This window comes from Oncorhynchus clarkii, chromosome 5, assembly GCF_045791955.1.
Source record: "Oncorhynchus clarkii lewisi isolate Uvic-CL-2024 chromosome 5, UVic_Ocla_1.0, whole genome shotgun sequence".
In the NCBI taxonomy this organism is placed as follows: domain Eukaryota; kingdom Metazoa; phylum Chordata; class Actinopteri; order Salmoniformes; family Salmonidae; genus Oncorhynchus; species Oncorhynchus clarkii.
The window spans coordinates 59650032-59664111 of NC_092151.1; the positions used below are offsets into that span (position 1 = coordinate 59650032).

At 41.6% G+C, this 14080-nt stretch overlaps 1 protein-coding gene across 3 annotated transcripts; it reads right to left on the reverse strand.

Moving 5' to 3' along the window:
- Positions 1 to 288: 288 nt before the first annotated feature.
- On the reverse strand, positions 289 to 4051 carry LOC139409127 (C-C motif chemokine 25-like). 3 transcript variants are annotated; one of them, XM_071153862.1, is made up of 5 exons: positions 3866 to 4051; positions 3253 to 3341; positions 2417 to 2534; positions 2036 to 2117; positions 289 to 1941 (listed from the first exon to the last, which is right to left on the reverse strand). In XM_071153862.1, exons 2-5 carry the CDS (start codon positions 3314 to 3316, stop codon positions 1918 to 1920), a joined length of 288 nt encoding a protein of 95 aa, XP_071009963.1. In that variant the 5' UTR covers positions 3317 to 3341; positions 3866 to 4051; the 3' UTR covers positions 289 to 1917. The 3 variants fall into 3 exon arrangements, with proteins under 3 accessions (XP_071009963.1, XP_071009965.1, XP_071009964.1); XM_071153864.1 differs by lacking the exon at positions 3866 to 4051 and adding an exon at positions 3823 to 3841; XM_071153863.1 differs by lacking the exon at positions 3866 to 4051 and adding an exon at positions 3494 to 3795.
- Positions 4052 to 14080: the final 10029 nt, after the last annotated feature.

Genomic DNA, 14080 nt, shown 5'->3' on the forward strand with positions numbered 1-14080 from the left:
TCCATTATATCACATTTCAGGTAAGTATGTGGCATTACAACTGCCAAGCTTCAAAGAACTCATGTAGGTTCATGCTGAAGGCAATAAGACGGGCTAAAGCTTTGAGGCGTGAAGCAATTGTCTATTTTCTTTTTCCAATGAAATGTGTATAAAGAGTTCAAGTACAGGTAGTGTGCAGTAAGCTGTCCTTAGAATCATACAAATGAAAAGTATGAAGGGGAGATTATTGATATAGACAGGTGAACAAATCCTGAATTGATAAACACATAAATATGTATGAGGCTAATAAACATTTTGTTATCATTTTTTGCTTTATTACAAATGTGAAGTTATACAAATATTGCTTTTAACACATAGTACTGATAGAAAAATATACTATCCATACAAAGTATGTGGACACCCTTTCAAAGTGGATTCGTCTATTTCAACCACACCTGTTGCTGACAGGTGTATAAAATGGAGCACACAGCCATGCAATCTCCAAAGACAAACGTTGGCAGTAGAATGGCCTTACTGAAGAGCTCAGTGACTTTCAACGTGGCATCATAGAATGCTACCTTTCCAACAAGTCAGTTCGGGAAATTTCTGCCCTACTTGAGCTACCCCGGGCAACTTTAAGTGCTGTTATTGTGAAGTGGAAACATCTAGGAGCAAAAACGGCTCAGCAGTAAAAGGGTAGGCCACACAAGCTCACAGAATGCGAAGCACTCAGCGCTTAAAAATTGTCTGTTCTCGGTTACACCACTCACTACTGAGTTCCAAACTGCCTCTGGCACACAAGCCGAAGATCACCATGCGCAATGCTAAGCAGCTGGAGTGGTGTAAAGCTCACCACCATTGGACTGGAGCTTTGGAAACGCACTCTCTGGAGTGATGAATCACGCTTCATCATCTGGCAGTCCGACGGATGAATCTTGGTTTGGCGGATGCCAGGAAAACCCTACCTGTCCCAATGCATAGTGCCAACTGTAAAGTTTGGTGGATGAGGAATAATGGTCTGGGGCTGTTATTCATGGTTCGGGCTAGGCCCCTTAGTCCCAGTGAAGGGAAATCTTAACTTGACTGGCATACACAGAGCCCTGACCTCAACCCCATTGAACACCTTTGGGATGAATTGGAACATCGACTGTGCGGCAGGCCTAATCGCCCATCATCAATGCCGACCTCACATTTGTTCTTGTGGCTGAATGAAAGCAAGTCCCCGCAGCAAGGTTCCAACATAAAGTGGAAAGCCTTCTCAGGAGAGTGGAGGCTGTTGTAGCAGCAAAGGGCAGACCAACTCCATATTAATGCCATGATTTTGGAATGAGATGTTTGACTAGAGCAGGTGTCCACATACTTTTGGTCATGTAGTGTCTCAAGGTTTAACAAAATAGGAATTGTAGCTTTTCAATGCATTCTGCCCCACCCCCACCAAAAATTGATTTCCATTCAAAATCTTATTTTCCCTAACCTCTAACCTGAACCCTAACCCTAACCCTAACCCTGAACCTACACCTAACCCCTAAGCTTACAATAGCCTTTGTCCTCATGGGGATGTGGGAAATGTCCCCATGAGGGAAAATGTTCCTTAATTGACTATCCTTGTGAGGACTTTTGGGGGATTTCCGGTACCCATGAGGATAGTGAATAACCCCCCCGCTCCATCCCCTCCGCCCCTCACACACAATAATGCTAAGCTGCCGTGGCACATTACAAGCAGGCACGGTTAGTCACCTCATGCTAACAGCCATCTAAACCATGGAATCTCAGGTATCCTCCCAAAAGCATGTAATATAAACTCATTAAGCCAAACTGTAATATAATGAGTAATATAATGATGAAGTTCACATTCTAGTTACAGGATGATATGAGTGTCCTATTTTTGGAAATTGGCATACACTGGTTGAAAGATCCTCCAACGAAGCAACTGATCAACTACATCCCCTCATTCCCTGGAGTCTATGGATGAGAAAAGGCCATAATTAGATACTGGAAACTTGTCAAACATACATGAATTTACAAAATAATGTAGTTATAAGAGTGAGAGTAGTACCTTATCGACAACAGTCCTCAGATGCTGTACCCATTTGTGGCTGGGATTGGCACAAACAGTCTTCCCTTTCTTCAGTATGAACCTATGGATATTAGACACATTGTGGGAGATATACAGTATATATACATATATATTATTTTTTTCATTAGACTCTCATTGCCAATATTGTTTTTTAGATTCACATTCTATGAGAAGAAAAAAAGGAAAACAAACAATTTCATATTTCTCTTTCAACAAGTCCTCTTGACACATGACTTGAGGACATTTTCCTACCAGTGTCACAATGATTGACTGTTATGCGTGGCTTTGTTTTTATCTGGACACTTAATTGTGCTAAAGGGCAGGCTTACAGAAGGTGAGGACATGTTGCAACACACTCACACAACGGCCTTGATGTTGCAGCCTCCATCTGTTTCCTGTATCCTGTAGCTTACAACATTCCTCTTGGTACTCTTCTTCAGGCCAGTAACATGCCTCAGGCAGCAGTTCTCATACGACCCTAACAACAAGCATGAGGAAGTGAAATGGTTACAATCTTCTCTATACTCTTATTGTGCTGACCCATGACATGCTGTCATGTAGGGATATTTCAGTAGCAAATGGTTTGAATTGTGCAATTGTAATAGCAACCTAGTGTAATGAGTAGTTTCTGTCATTTGAGAAAGAATGATGAGTTAAGGTATTGCAGATGTCTGCAAGAGAGACATCAAAGGGACTTCCTGTTTAAGCTGCTTGAAGTTACATATGAGCTATGTAAACTACCGTCAAAGTCAAAGTGTTGTGAAATCTGGTGCCAGGCCATTTGAGACAATGTTTTGAAAGGAGGGGGAGACAGACATATCCCAACACATCAGTCTAAAATTTTCCCATAAATAATTATCTACATTATTTTGAGTGGCAAAATATTCCTCTTCTGGACAAAGTATGGACCATTGGAAGCTTGTAAAAAAAAACGACGTAGAATAACTTTTCTCCATTCCAGAGGCACAAGAAGGTCTCCAGGCACAACAATTAAGTGTACAAATGTGGAATATAGGCTACTATGTACAGTATATTTATTTTCAACAAGAAGTAAATTACAAGAAGTACTGAGAATGAACCAAAACACATGACAGGCTTGCTTTACACCATTACACCAATTTCAGTGAACATAAACTTCACAATAATGAATCTACAGAATATGAATACCGTTCCTTAGATTGTTTAATGGTGCCTACCTTGAGCCAGAGTGAGATACATGCATGTCAGGAGCAGGAGAAAGAACAGAGCCTGGAACCTCATGGTGTCACTGCTGCTGTGGGGTCCGCTACAAGAACAGGACAGAATGTAAAGCAAGGGAAGCTTCCTCTTTTTAATACCTCCTCCACATCATCAACGGGATGTTTGTATTGAGACCACCCTGTCTATAATACCAGTATGTTCCCATTCTAGACCCCAATACTAGACCCCCTCACTGACCCCTTGATTACAAACACGTCCTTCTTGGTAACAGTCAACCAGATCCAGATGTCTTCAGCTGTTTTCTCCAGCTATCATTTGTTTGGCTGAAACTCTGACCATGTTCTAATAAATCAACAACCAATCAGATAAAGCCAAACTCCATCTCTCGAGCCAGCTGTATAAACTTGTGTCTTTTATTAGTTAGAAATGCAAAAGTACAGAATGTTTACAGCATTAATCCGAAAGCTAGTGAAGTATGAATTCAGCATTAGGCAAGGATATAAACATGCAAATGGTCAACATATAAACAGTCCTGACAACCTCTCAACACAAAAGCCTACACCCACCAACAATGCAGAACATGCCGCAAATAAGCTCCTAAAAACTTACAAAGTCTCTCAGAAGAAATGTCCTCGTTGAGTTCCCTTGGCTGTTTTATAGCTGCTATATGATACCTTCACCTCTCCACCAACCCTGTTACCTCAATCAGCCACACCTCCTCTGGCATGACAACCACGGTATGTTTTACAATTGCTGGGAAGAGGTACAATTTCAACAAGATTCACAATCGAATGCCACTGAACAGTTTTTCTTCGCTCAGTACAGTGAAAAGATGAGTGACAAACTGTGGAACTGTTCCCTTCTCAGGAGGGCTTACATAGGGCCCCTCCTTCCTATTAGAGAATGATCTGAGGTTCAGGGAGCCAGGCCAGCACTCAGTATACATGTTCAGAACTTGTTTTAGTCATTTAACCAACTGTTAAAATCAACTACATCCTTTGAACCAAGAAAATGCGGACCACACACAGACTCCTCCTTAAATATATTTTGTACAACAGCAATGAAAGCACTGTCTGGAAATCCACTGTCTGGAAATCCACTGTCTGGAAATCCACTGTCTGCAATTGATTGAATACCAGCCTGTGTGTTTATGTAAGATCCGATGCCGGATCTTTATCCAAGCAATTATGTCAAAAGTAGCTTCCGCTGTTGAAGCGTCGTTGAATCACAAGTTCATTACAAGCTAATAGGAAGCATTGAATTGCAATCAAATATTGTCTAATATTTCATAACAATACATATGGGCTGAGGCAAGGAACTTGTATCTATGTCTCGGGTGGCAGTTTTTCTTTGTGTTGATGCACACTAATAAAACATTGCTTAGGGACTTGAATAAAGTTCTGAAATGCAATTGTCCCATCAGTATGGATTGAAATCATTGCACCTGTTTCCTTTTGAGACCATCTTACTTGTAAAAAAAAAAATATTGATAAGACAAGCCACAATGTGATGTCCCACAGTCAAATGACCACTGGCAAAATACTTGTAACTCCTTTTCGCAAAGTGTTATTGAGACACAATAGAATGTAAATATCTTCTGTTCAATTTGAAAATATGACTTCCTGCCAGTTATATGCTCTAATTCTCCCGGTCCTGTTCATCTTTGATACTTTTCTTCGAAAATGGGAATCTATGATCCGTTTGCATTCATTGAAAAGTCAACACTTTACATATTTTGAAGAAGGACTGACAAAATAACCAATTAAAACTCACAGTGGGAAGGAAATATGTTGCCATCCAGTCATGTTGTTGGTATCCTTAGCCCCAAAAAATGTGCCCTAATGACCTTTAGCATGGAGCAACGTGTATTTTTTTTTTTTACCCCATCTTAACATTTGGCAGTAACTTCAGATGTATGAGTTTCTGTTTACTGTGAAACTAAATGTTATGTAAGAAACTGCCAAAGAAATTATAACAAAACTGTTGGGATAAAAAAGTAACATGATCCTGTTACAGGAAAATTATTAATCTTCTTGTCAAGAGTATAGGGGTCACTTTCAAGTGAACCGTAGGCCTACAGTCATGATTAATTGAATGCACTGCAGTTCAGGATGTACTTTATTATAAGGACAAGCATGCTTTGGTGTTAATCCCAAAGGAAAACGTACCTACGATTTCTGCTGTTTCTGCTTTCATTGCAGGATGAGATGTATTTGGAAAATTAAGACTGTACAGGCTACTTTTTAGTGAAGGTGTTTCAAGTTTTATTGGCAAATGCACAGGATCTCTCCGGAACTTTCACTGCGCACACCTGGCACCTATTCCCACTGATTCTATTTGTATATATGTGCTCTTTGTTCACTATGGTCTTGTCGATTATTGTTACAATGTCTGTTGGTGAGTGTGAGTACCTGTGTTGTGTGTTTTGGGCTTTCGTGCCCTTGTGGATTGTGCAGATGATTACGGGTCTCATCCTGTGTGTTATTTATTCAAGGTACTCCTCGCTCATTTGTTTGGGTTTCAACCTTGTGTTTTGTTTAGTGTTTGTTTGGTCTCCCTCCCCATGCCTTTACACAGAGTATATAAAAAAAAACTATTATGCATTTCTGCACCTGTCTCCCGATCCTTCATGCCAACGTGACAAACATGCGTAAAACAGCATAGGGAAATGCTTAACTTGCGAGCTCTTTCAGAACAATGCACTATACATGTGGTAATAGAGATCAGAAGATAAAACATGTGAAATGCGAGAGAAGGAAAAAAAGAGAAGAAAATGTAATCTTGTACAGGTCAGTGCAGTGCCAGTATCGTTATTACAATGTGCAGGGGTACTGGTAACTGGAGTGATTGAGGAAGGAATGTACATGTCATCAAAAGGGGACCACCGCGCTCCCCCAGATGCTTGGCTGGTATGTAAAACCCGCGGTTTCAGACAAAGAGAAGGTGTATTAGGTCTGCACTCAAACATGTTGCATAAAACTTCATTTTCCATGTATTTTTTAAATTTTCATTCAGCATTGCAGCCTTCTACAGTGTGTAGGTATGATTATTTTCTTCTCTGCGCTTTATTGGCAGACTACACTCACAAAGTGTATTGCTGCTACATGCTGTATGGGGTAATACAAAACATTTTTTGGGGAGGGCATGAACAAATCATACTAATAACCAAAAACAATCAAAATAAACACAAACCAAATTCAGCCATTACCCTGAATTTCAAACAAAAAACGATAATATTCAAATCCCTACACAGGCTCAGTAACCTGGGAGAGGAGGATCAGTAAGCTGGGAGGGGAGGATCAGTAAGCTGGGAGGGGAGGATCAGTAAGCTGGGAGGGGAGGATCAGTAAGCTGGGAGGGGAGGATCAGTAAGCTGGGAGGGGAGGATCAGTAAGCTGGGAGAGGAGGATCAGTAAGCTGTAAAGGGTATCGTCAGATGGCCACAGTGTCTCCCGACCGCTGCTGTCTCAGCCTCCAGTATTTATGCTCAATAGTTTGTGTCGGGGGTGCTAGGGTTAGTCTGTTATATCTGGAGTATTTCTCCTGTCTCATCCGGTGTCCTGTGTGAATTTAAGTATGCTCCCTTTAATTCTCTCTCTCTCTTTTCTCTCTTTCTCTCTCTTTCCCTCTCTTTCTTTCTCTCTCTCTCTTCTCACAGAGGACCTGAGCCCTAGGTCCATGCCTCAGGACTACCTGGCCTGATGACTCCTTGCTGTCCCCAGTCCACCTGGTCATCCTGCTGCTCCAGTTTCAACTGTTCTGCCTGCGGTATTGGAACCCTGACCTGTTCACTGGACGTGCTACCTGGTCCCGGACCTGCTGTTTTGAACTCTCTCTCTACCGCACAACTCTGAATAATCGTCTGACATTTACTCCTGAGGTGCTGTCTTGTTGCACCCTCTACAACCACTGTGATTATTATTATTATTATTATCAACGTTTGAACATCTTGGTCATGTTCTGTTATAATCTCCACCCGGCACAGCCAGAAGAGGACTGGCCACCCCCCCAGAGCCTGGTTCCTCTCTAGGTTTCTTCCTAGGTTTTGGCCTTTCTAGGGAGTTTTTCCTAGCCACCGTGCTTTTACATCGGCATTGCTTGCTGTTTGGGGTTTTAGGCTGGTTTTCTGTACATCATTTTGTGACATCAGCTGATGTAAAAAGGGTGTTTATAAATACATTTGATTGATTGATTGATACAGTACTCCCTGTAACATTTTGGCTGTAAAGTCCTGGAGATCCAGAAATCTATTTGCCGCCTTCACAACGATGCCTAGCTTCTAAGTTTTGTTATTAGTTTGACTCGTGCAATTTATCACTTGCTCTATAAACGCAACAAAGTCCACCTTCTTCACTATTAGTATGTCGGGATCCTTCTCCTGCATGGCATTCACTGCAGACTGTGGGACATCAAATACCATCTCATCTCTGTTCACTCCTTCAGCTATTTTCACTGCCTCCATATAGGAGACCTGCTGGATGGCCCTTAACCTAGCTACTACCACCTCCCTCACCCATACAGGGCACTCCAGGACCTCGGGAACGTGATTCCCATCACAATTACTACAACACGCTTCATCTGACTGTCCAACTATAGTACTACATATTTATTCCTTTCACAAACACTTGCCACGTGTCCAAACTTTTTACAAGTGTAACACTGCAACGGCTTCTGTTCACCTCATATCTCACATACCCAAGTTTTACATACAGTTGAAGTCAGAAGTTTACATACACTTAGGTTGGAGTCATTAAAACTCGTTTTTCAACCACTCCACAAATTTCTTGTGAACAACTATAGTTTTGGCAAGTTGGTTAGGACATCTACTTTGTGCATGACACAAGTACATTTTCCAACAATATTTTACAGACAAATTATTTAACTTATAATTCACTGTATCACAAATCCAGTGGCTCAGAAGTTCACATACACTAAGTTAACTGTGCCTTTAAACAGCTTGGAAAATTCCAGAAAATTATGTCATGGCTTTAGAAGCTTCTGATAGGCTAATTGATATCATTTGAGCCAATTGGAGGTGTACCTGTGGATGTATTTCAAGGCCTACCTTCAAACTCAGTGCCTCTTCGCCCGACATCATGGGAAAATCAAAAGATATCAGCCAAGATCTCAGAAAAACAAGTGTAGACCTCCACAAGTCTGGTTCATCCTTGGGAGCAATTTCCAAACACCTGAAGGTACCACGTTCATCTGTACAAACAATAGTAGGCAAGTATAAACACCATGGGACCGCGCAGCCGTCATATCGCTCAGGAAGGAGACACGTTCTGTCTCCTAGAGATGAACGTACTTTGATGCGAAAAGCGCAAATCAATCCCAGAACAACAGCAAAGGACCTTGTGAAGATGCTGAAGGATACAGGTACAAAAGTATCTATATCCGCAGTAACAACGAGTCCTATATCGACATAACCTGAAAGGCCGCTCAGCAAGGAAGAAGCCACGGCTCCAAAACCGCCATAAAAAGCCAGACTACAGCTTGCAACTACACATGGTGACAAAGATCCTACTTTTTGGAGAAATGTCCTCTGGTCTGATGAAACAAAAATATAACTTTTGGGCCATAAGTTTGGAGAAAAAAGGGGGAGGCTTGCAAGCCGAAGAACACCATCCCAACCGTGAAGCAAGGGGGTGGCAGCATCATGTTGTGGGGGTGCTTTGCTGCAGGAGGGACTGGTGCACTTCACAAAATAGATGGCATCATGAGGCAGGACAATTTATGTGGATATATTGAAGCAACATCTCAAGACATCAGAATTAAGTCTTGAGATGTTAATTTGCGACCAAGTTAAAGCTTGCGACCAAGTTAAAGCAAATGGGTCTTCCAAGTTGTGGCAAAATGGCTTAAGGACAACAAAGTCAAGGTATTGAAGTGGCTATCACAAAGCCCTGACCTCAATATTACAGAAGATTTGTGGCCAGAACTGAAAAAGCACGTGTGAGCAAGGAGGCCTACCAACCTGACTCAGTTATACCAGCTCTGTCAGGAGGAATGGGCCAAAATTCACCCAACTTATTGTGGGAAGCTTGTGGAAGGCTACCTGAAACGTTTGACCCAAGTTAAACAATTTAAAGGCAATGCTACCAAATACTAATTGAGTGTACGTGAACTTCTGACCCACTGGGAATGTGATGAAAGAAATCAAATCTGAAATAAATCAATCTCTCTACTATTATTTTGACATTTCACATTCTTAAAATAAAGTGGTGATCCTAACTGACCTAAGACAAGGAATTTATACTAGGATTAAATGTCAGGAATTGTGAAAAACTGAGTTTAAATGTATTTGGCTAAGGTGTATGTAAACTTCAGACTTCAACTGTAAGTTGGGAAACCACTTCATCAAAAAACAGAAACTGATAGGCTTTGCTCCTTCCTTCCGTCTATCATTCGATTCAATCGGCGTGCGTCTACCACTCCTGGAACGTTACCTCTAAACCACACAGCCTCTATGTCCAACGAGACACCAGAGATGACACCTTTAACTGGTGCCCTACTCTGAAAGTCATAACTTTCCACATCATACGTCGCCATCTTGTTGAGCCACAGAGCTTTCTCCTTTTGCACTGTTGACACACACGAAACCAGTATCATACCGCTCCTGGTCACTCGCATTGATTCCACTATACCCAATTCGTCCTTCACCATTTTTGAGACCGCAAACGGGTCACCAAATAAAACATCCTTGCTCGTGAATCGCACTCCAACCATGAACTGCAGTTCATTTCCAACTTCAGCCCTTTTAACTCCACTTTGCTTCACCATCGTCCACACATTCTCACCAACTGTACTTGTGCCAAGAGAATCACATAATACTATTGCTCCTCCAGTCATCCCCAGACTCCCTATCTCTTTGCTGTGAAAGATGAGAGAGTTTGTGTTCTCGAAGTTGCACCAATATTGTTCACATTCCAGCACAGCTGTTCCTTCACCAACGTTTTCTCTATTTGTACAATTCTCTCTTAATTCAAAACAGCATTTGTAGGGGACAACCGATGAGCTGCAGGTACTTCTAATCAGGGTTGCCACTCATCTGCCAATCAGGGATGTGGCTTTTCTGGTCTACCTGTATACAAGTTAGTTACAAAGAAATACAGAATTATAGGGTAAGGAAGCGGGCACGAAGGGAAATTCATGAATAACTTGACTTAGGTGTCTGCTCACTTGGATACACTATATAAATTTATGAGATACAGTGTATTCGAAAAGTATTGAGGTCCATTGACCTTTTCTGCATTTTGTTACATTACAGCCTTATTCTAAAATTGATTAAATTGTTTTTACACACAATACCCCATAATGACAAAGCATAAACAGGTTTTTAGACATTTTTGCACATTTATATAAAACAAATCGGAAATTTACAGTACCAGTCAAAAGTTTGGACACACTTACTCATTCAAGGGTTTTTCGTTATTTTGACAATTGTCTACATTGTAGAATAATAGTGAAGACGTCAAAACTATGAAATAACACATATGGAATCATGCAGTGACCAAAAAATTGTTAAACAAATAAAAATATATTTTATATTTGAGATTCTTCAAAGTAGCCCCCCTTTGCCTTGATGACAGCTTTGCACAATCTTGGCATTCTCTCAAACAGCTTCATGAGTTAGTCACCTAGAATGCAATTCAATTAACAGGTGTGCCTTGTTAAAAGTTAATTTATGGATTTTTTCCCCCCTTTTTAGTGCATTTGAGCCAATCAGTTTGTGACAAGGTAGGGGTCGTGTACAGAAGATAGCCTTATTTGGTAAAAGACCAAGTCCATATTATGGCAAGAACAGCTCAAATAAGGAAAGAGAAACGACAGTCCATCATTACTTAAGACATGAAGGTCAGTCAATATGGAACATTTCAAGAACTTGCAGTCGCAAAAAACATCAAGCGCTATGATGAAACTGCCTCTCATGAGGACCGCCACAAGAAAGGAAGACCCAGAGTTACCTCTGCTGCAGAGGATAAGTTCATTAGAGTTACCAGCCTCAGATTGAAGCCCAAATAAATGCTTCACAGAGTTCAAGTAACAGACACATCTCAACATCAACTGTTCAGAGCAGACTGCGTGAATCAGGCTTTCATGGTCGAATTGCTGCAAAGAAACCACTACTAAAGGACACCAATAATAATAAGAGATTTAGTTGGGCCAAAAAACACGAGCAATAGACATTAGATTGAGTCAAAATTTGAGATTTTTGGTTCCAACCGCCGTGTCTTTGTGAGACGCAGAGAGGGTGAACAGATTAACTCTGCATATGTGGTTCCCACAGTGAAGTATGGAGGTGGAGCATTTCACTACACTCGCAAAAACATCTGCCAACCATGTGTATGTGACCAACACAATTTGATTTGATATGATGGTGCTTTGCTGGTGACACTGTCAGTGATTTATTTAGAATGCAAGGCACACTTAACAAGCATGGCAACGACCGCATTCTGCAGAGATATGCCATCCCATCTGGTTTGCGCTTAGAGGGGCTAACATTTGTTTTTCAACAGGACAATGACCCAAAACACACCTCCAGGCTGTGTAAGAGCTATTTGACCAAGAAGGAGATTAATGAGGTGCAGCTTCAGATGACCTGGCCGCAACAATCAACGACCTCAACCCAATTGAAATGGTTTGGGATGAGTTGGACCACAGAGTGAAGGAAAAGTAGCCAGTAAGTGCTCAGCATATGTAGGAGCTCCTTCAAGACTGTTGGAAAAACATTCCTCATGAAGCTGGTTGAGAGAATGCTAAGAGTTTGCAACGCTGTCATCATGGCAAAGGGTGGCTACTGTGAAGAATCTAAAATCTAAAATATATTTTGATTTGTTTAACACTTTTTAAATTACTACATGATTCCACATGTGTTATTTCATAATTGTGATGTCTTCACTATTATTCTACAATGTAGAAAACAGTACAAATAAAGAAAAACCATTGAATGAGTAGGTGTGTCCATACTTTTGACTGGTATTTTACATTTACATAAGTCATCAGACCCTTTACTCAGTACTTTGTTGAAGCACCTTTGGCAGCGATTGCAGCCTCGAGTCTTCTCGGTTATGACGCTACAATCTTGGCACATCTGTATTTGGGGAGTTTCTCCCATTCCTCTCAAGCTCTGTCAGGTTGGATGGGGAGAATCGCTGCACAGCTATTTTCAGGTCTCTCCAGAGATGTTCGATTGGGTTCAAGTCCGGGCTCTGGCTGGGCCCTTCATGTACATTCAGAGACTTGTCCCGAAGCCACTCCTGCATTGTCTTGGCTGTATGCTTAAGGTCGTTGTCCTATTGGAAGGTGAACCTTTGTCCCAGTCTGAGGTCCTGAGTGCTCTGGAGCAGGTTTTCATCAAGGATCTCTCAGTACTTTTCTACGTTCATCTTTCCCTCGATCCTGACTTGTCTCCCAGTCCCTGCCGCTGAAAAACATTCCAAAAGCATGATGCTGCAGCCACCATGCTTCACCGTAAGGATTGTGTCTGGTTTCCTCCAGACTTTTGGCATTCAGGCCAAAGAGTTCCATCTTGGTTTCATCAGAGCAGAAAATCTTGTTTCTCATGGTCTGAGAGTCTTTTAGGTGCCTTTTGGCAAACTCCAAGCGGGCTATCGTGTACCTTTTACTGAGGATTGGCTTTTGTCTGGCCACTCTACCATAAAGGCCTGATTGGTGGAGTGCTGCAGAGATGGTTGTCCTTCTGGAAGGTTCTCCCATCTCCACAGAGGAACTCTGGAGCTCTTTCAGAGTGACCATCAGGCTTTTGGTCACCTCCCTGACCAAGGACCTTCTCCCCAAAATGCTCAGTTTGGCTGGGTGGCCAGCACTAGGATGAGTCTAGGTGGTTCCAAACTTTTTCCATTTGTTATATTTGTTATCAATAATATGCACATCCTTGCTTCAGAGCCTGAGCTACAGGCAGTTAGATTTGGGTATGTCATTTTAGGCCAAAATGTTTAAAAAAGGGGCGGATCCTTAAGAGGTTTTTTAAACCATATGGAGATACAGAATTTAATGTATATTTAATGTGTGCCCTATTATTTATATTTAAAAAAAAATAACATATTTTTTTAATTTATTTATGCTCTTTCTCTAGACAAACATTCTTTTATCTGATTTTGTTTTGCTCCACTTTTTGGTTTGTTTCTGTCTTTAAGTTTGGTGTTGGTTTTTATTTTGTTTGCCTGTCCTTGGGCAGATTCCGTAGGTGCTAATGGTGGGTTTCTTTTAGGTTCCAGTTTTTGTAGTCAACTTTCAGTGGACTCCCTGTGAGTGTATTTCAGAACCCCTCCTTAAACTCCACCTGTTTTGGTTGTCATTGACTTTGTTATTTTCCCCCTTCTGTTTGAGTGATATTTTCGGTGTTCTTGCTAGGGAACATAACAAAATAAATTCATTAGGTCCTACTATATGGGTTTCACATGACTAGGCAGGGGCTCAGCCATGGGTGGGCCTGGGAGGGAATGGGCCCACCCATGTGAGAGCCAGGCCCACCCACTCAGAATGAGGTTTTTCCCCACTAAAGGGATTTATTACAGACCAGAAATACTCCTCAGTTTCATCAGCTGTCTGGGTGGCTGGTCTCAGATGATCCCGCAGGTGAAGAAGCCAGATGTGAAGGTCCTGGGCTGGTGTGGTTACACGTGGTCTGCGGTTGTTAGGCCGGGTGGATGTACTGCCATATTCTCTAAAACGACAGAGGCGGTTTATGGTAGATAAAATATTAAAATCTCTGGCAACAACTCTGGTGGACATTCCTGCAGTCAGAATGCTAATTGCACGCTCCCTCAACATAAGACATCAAATCTGTGGCGTTGTGTA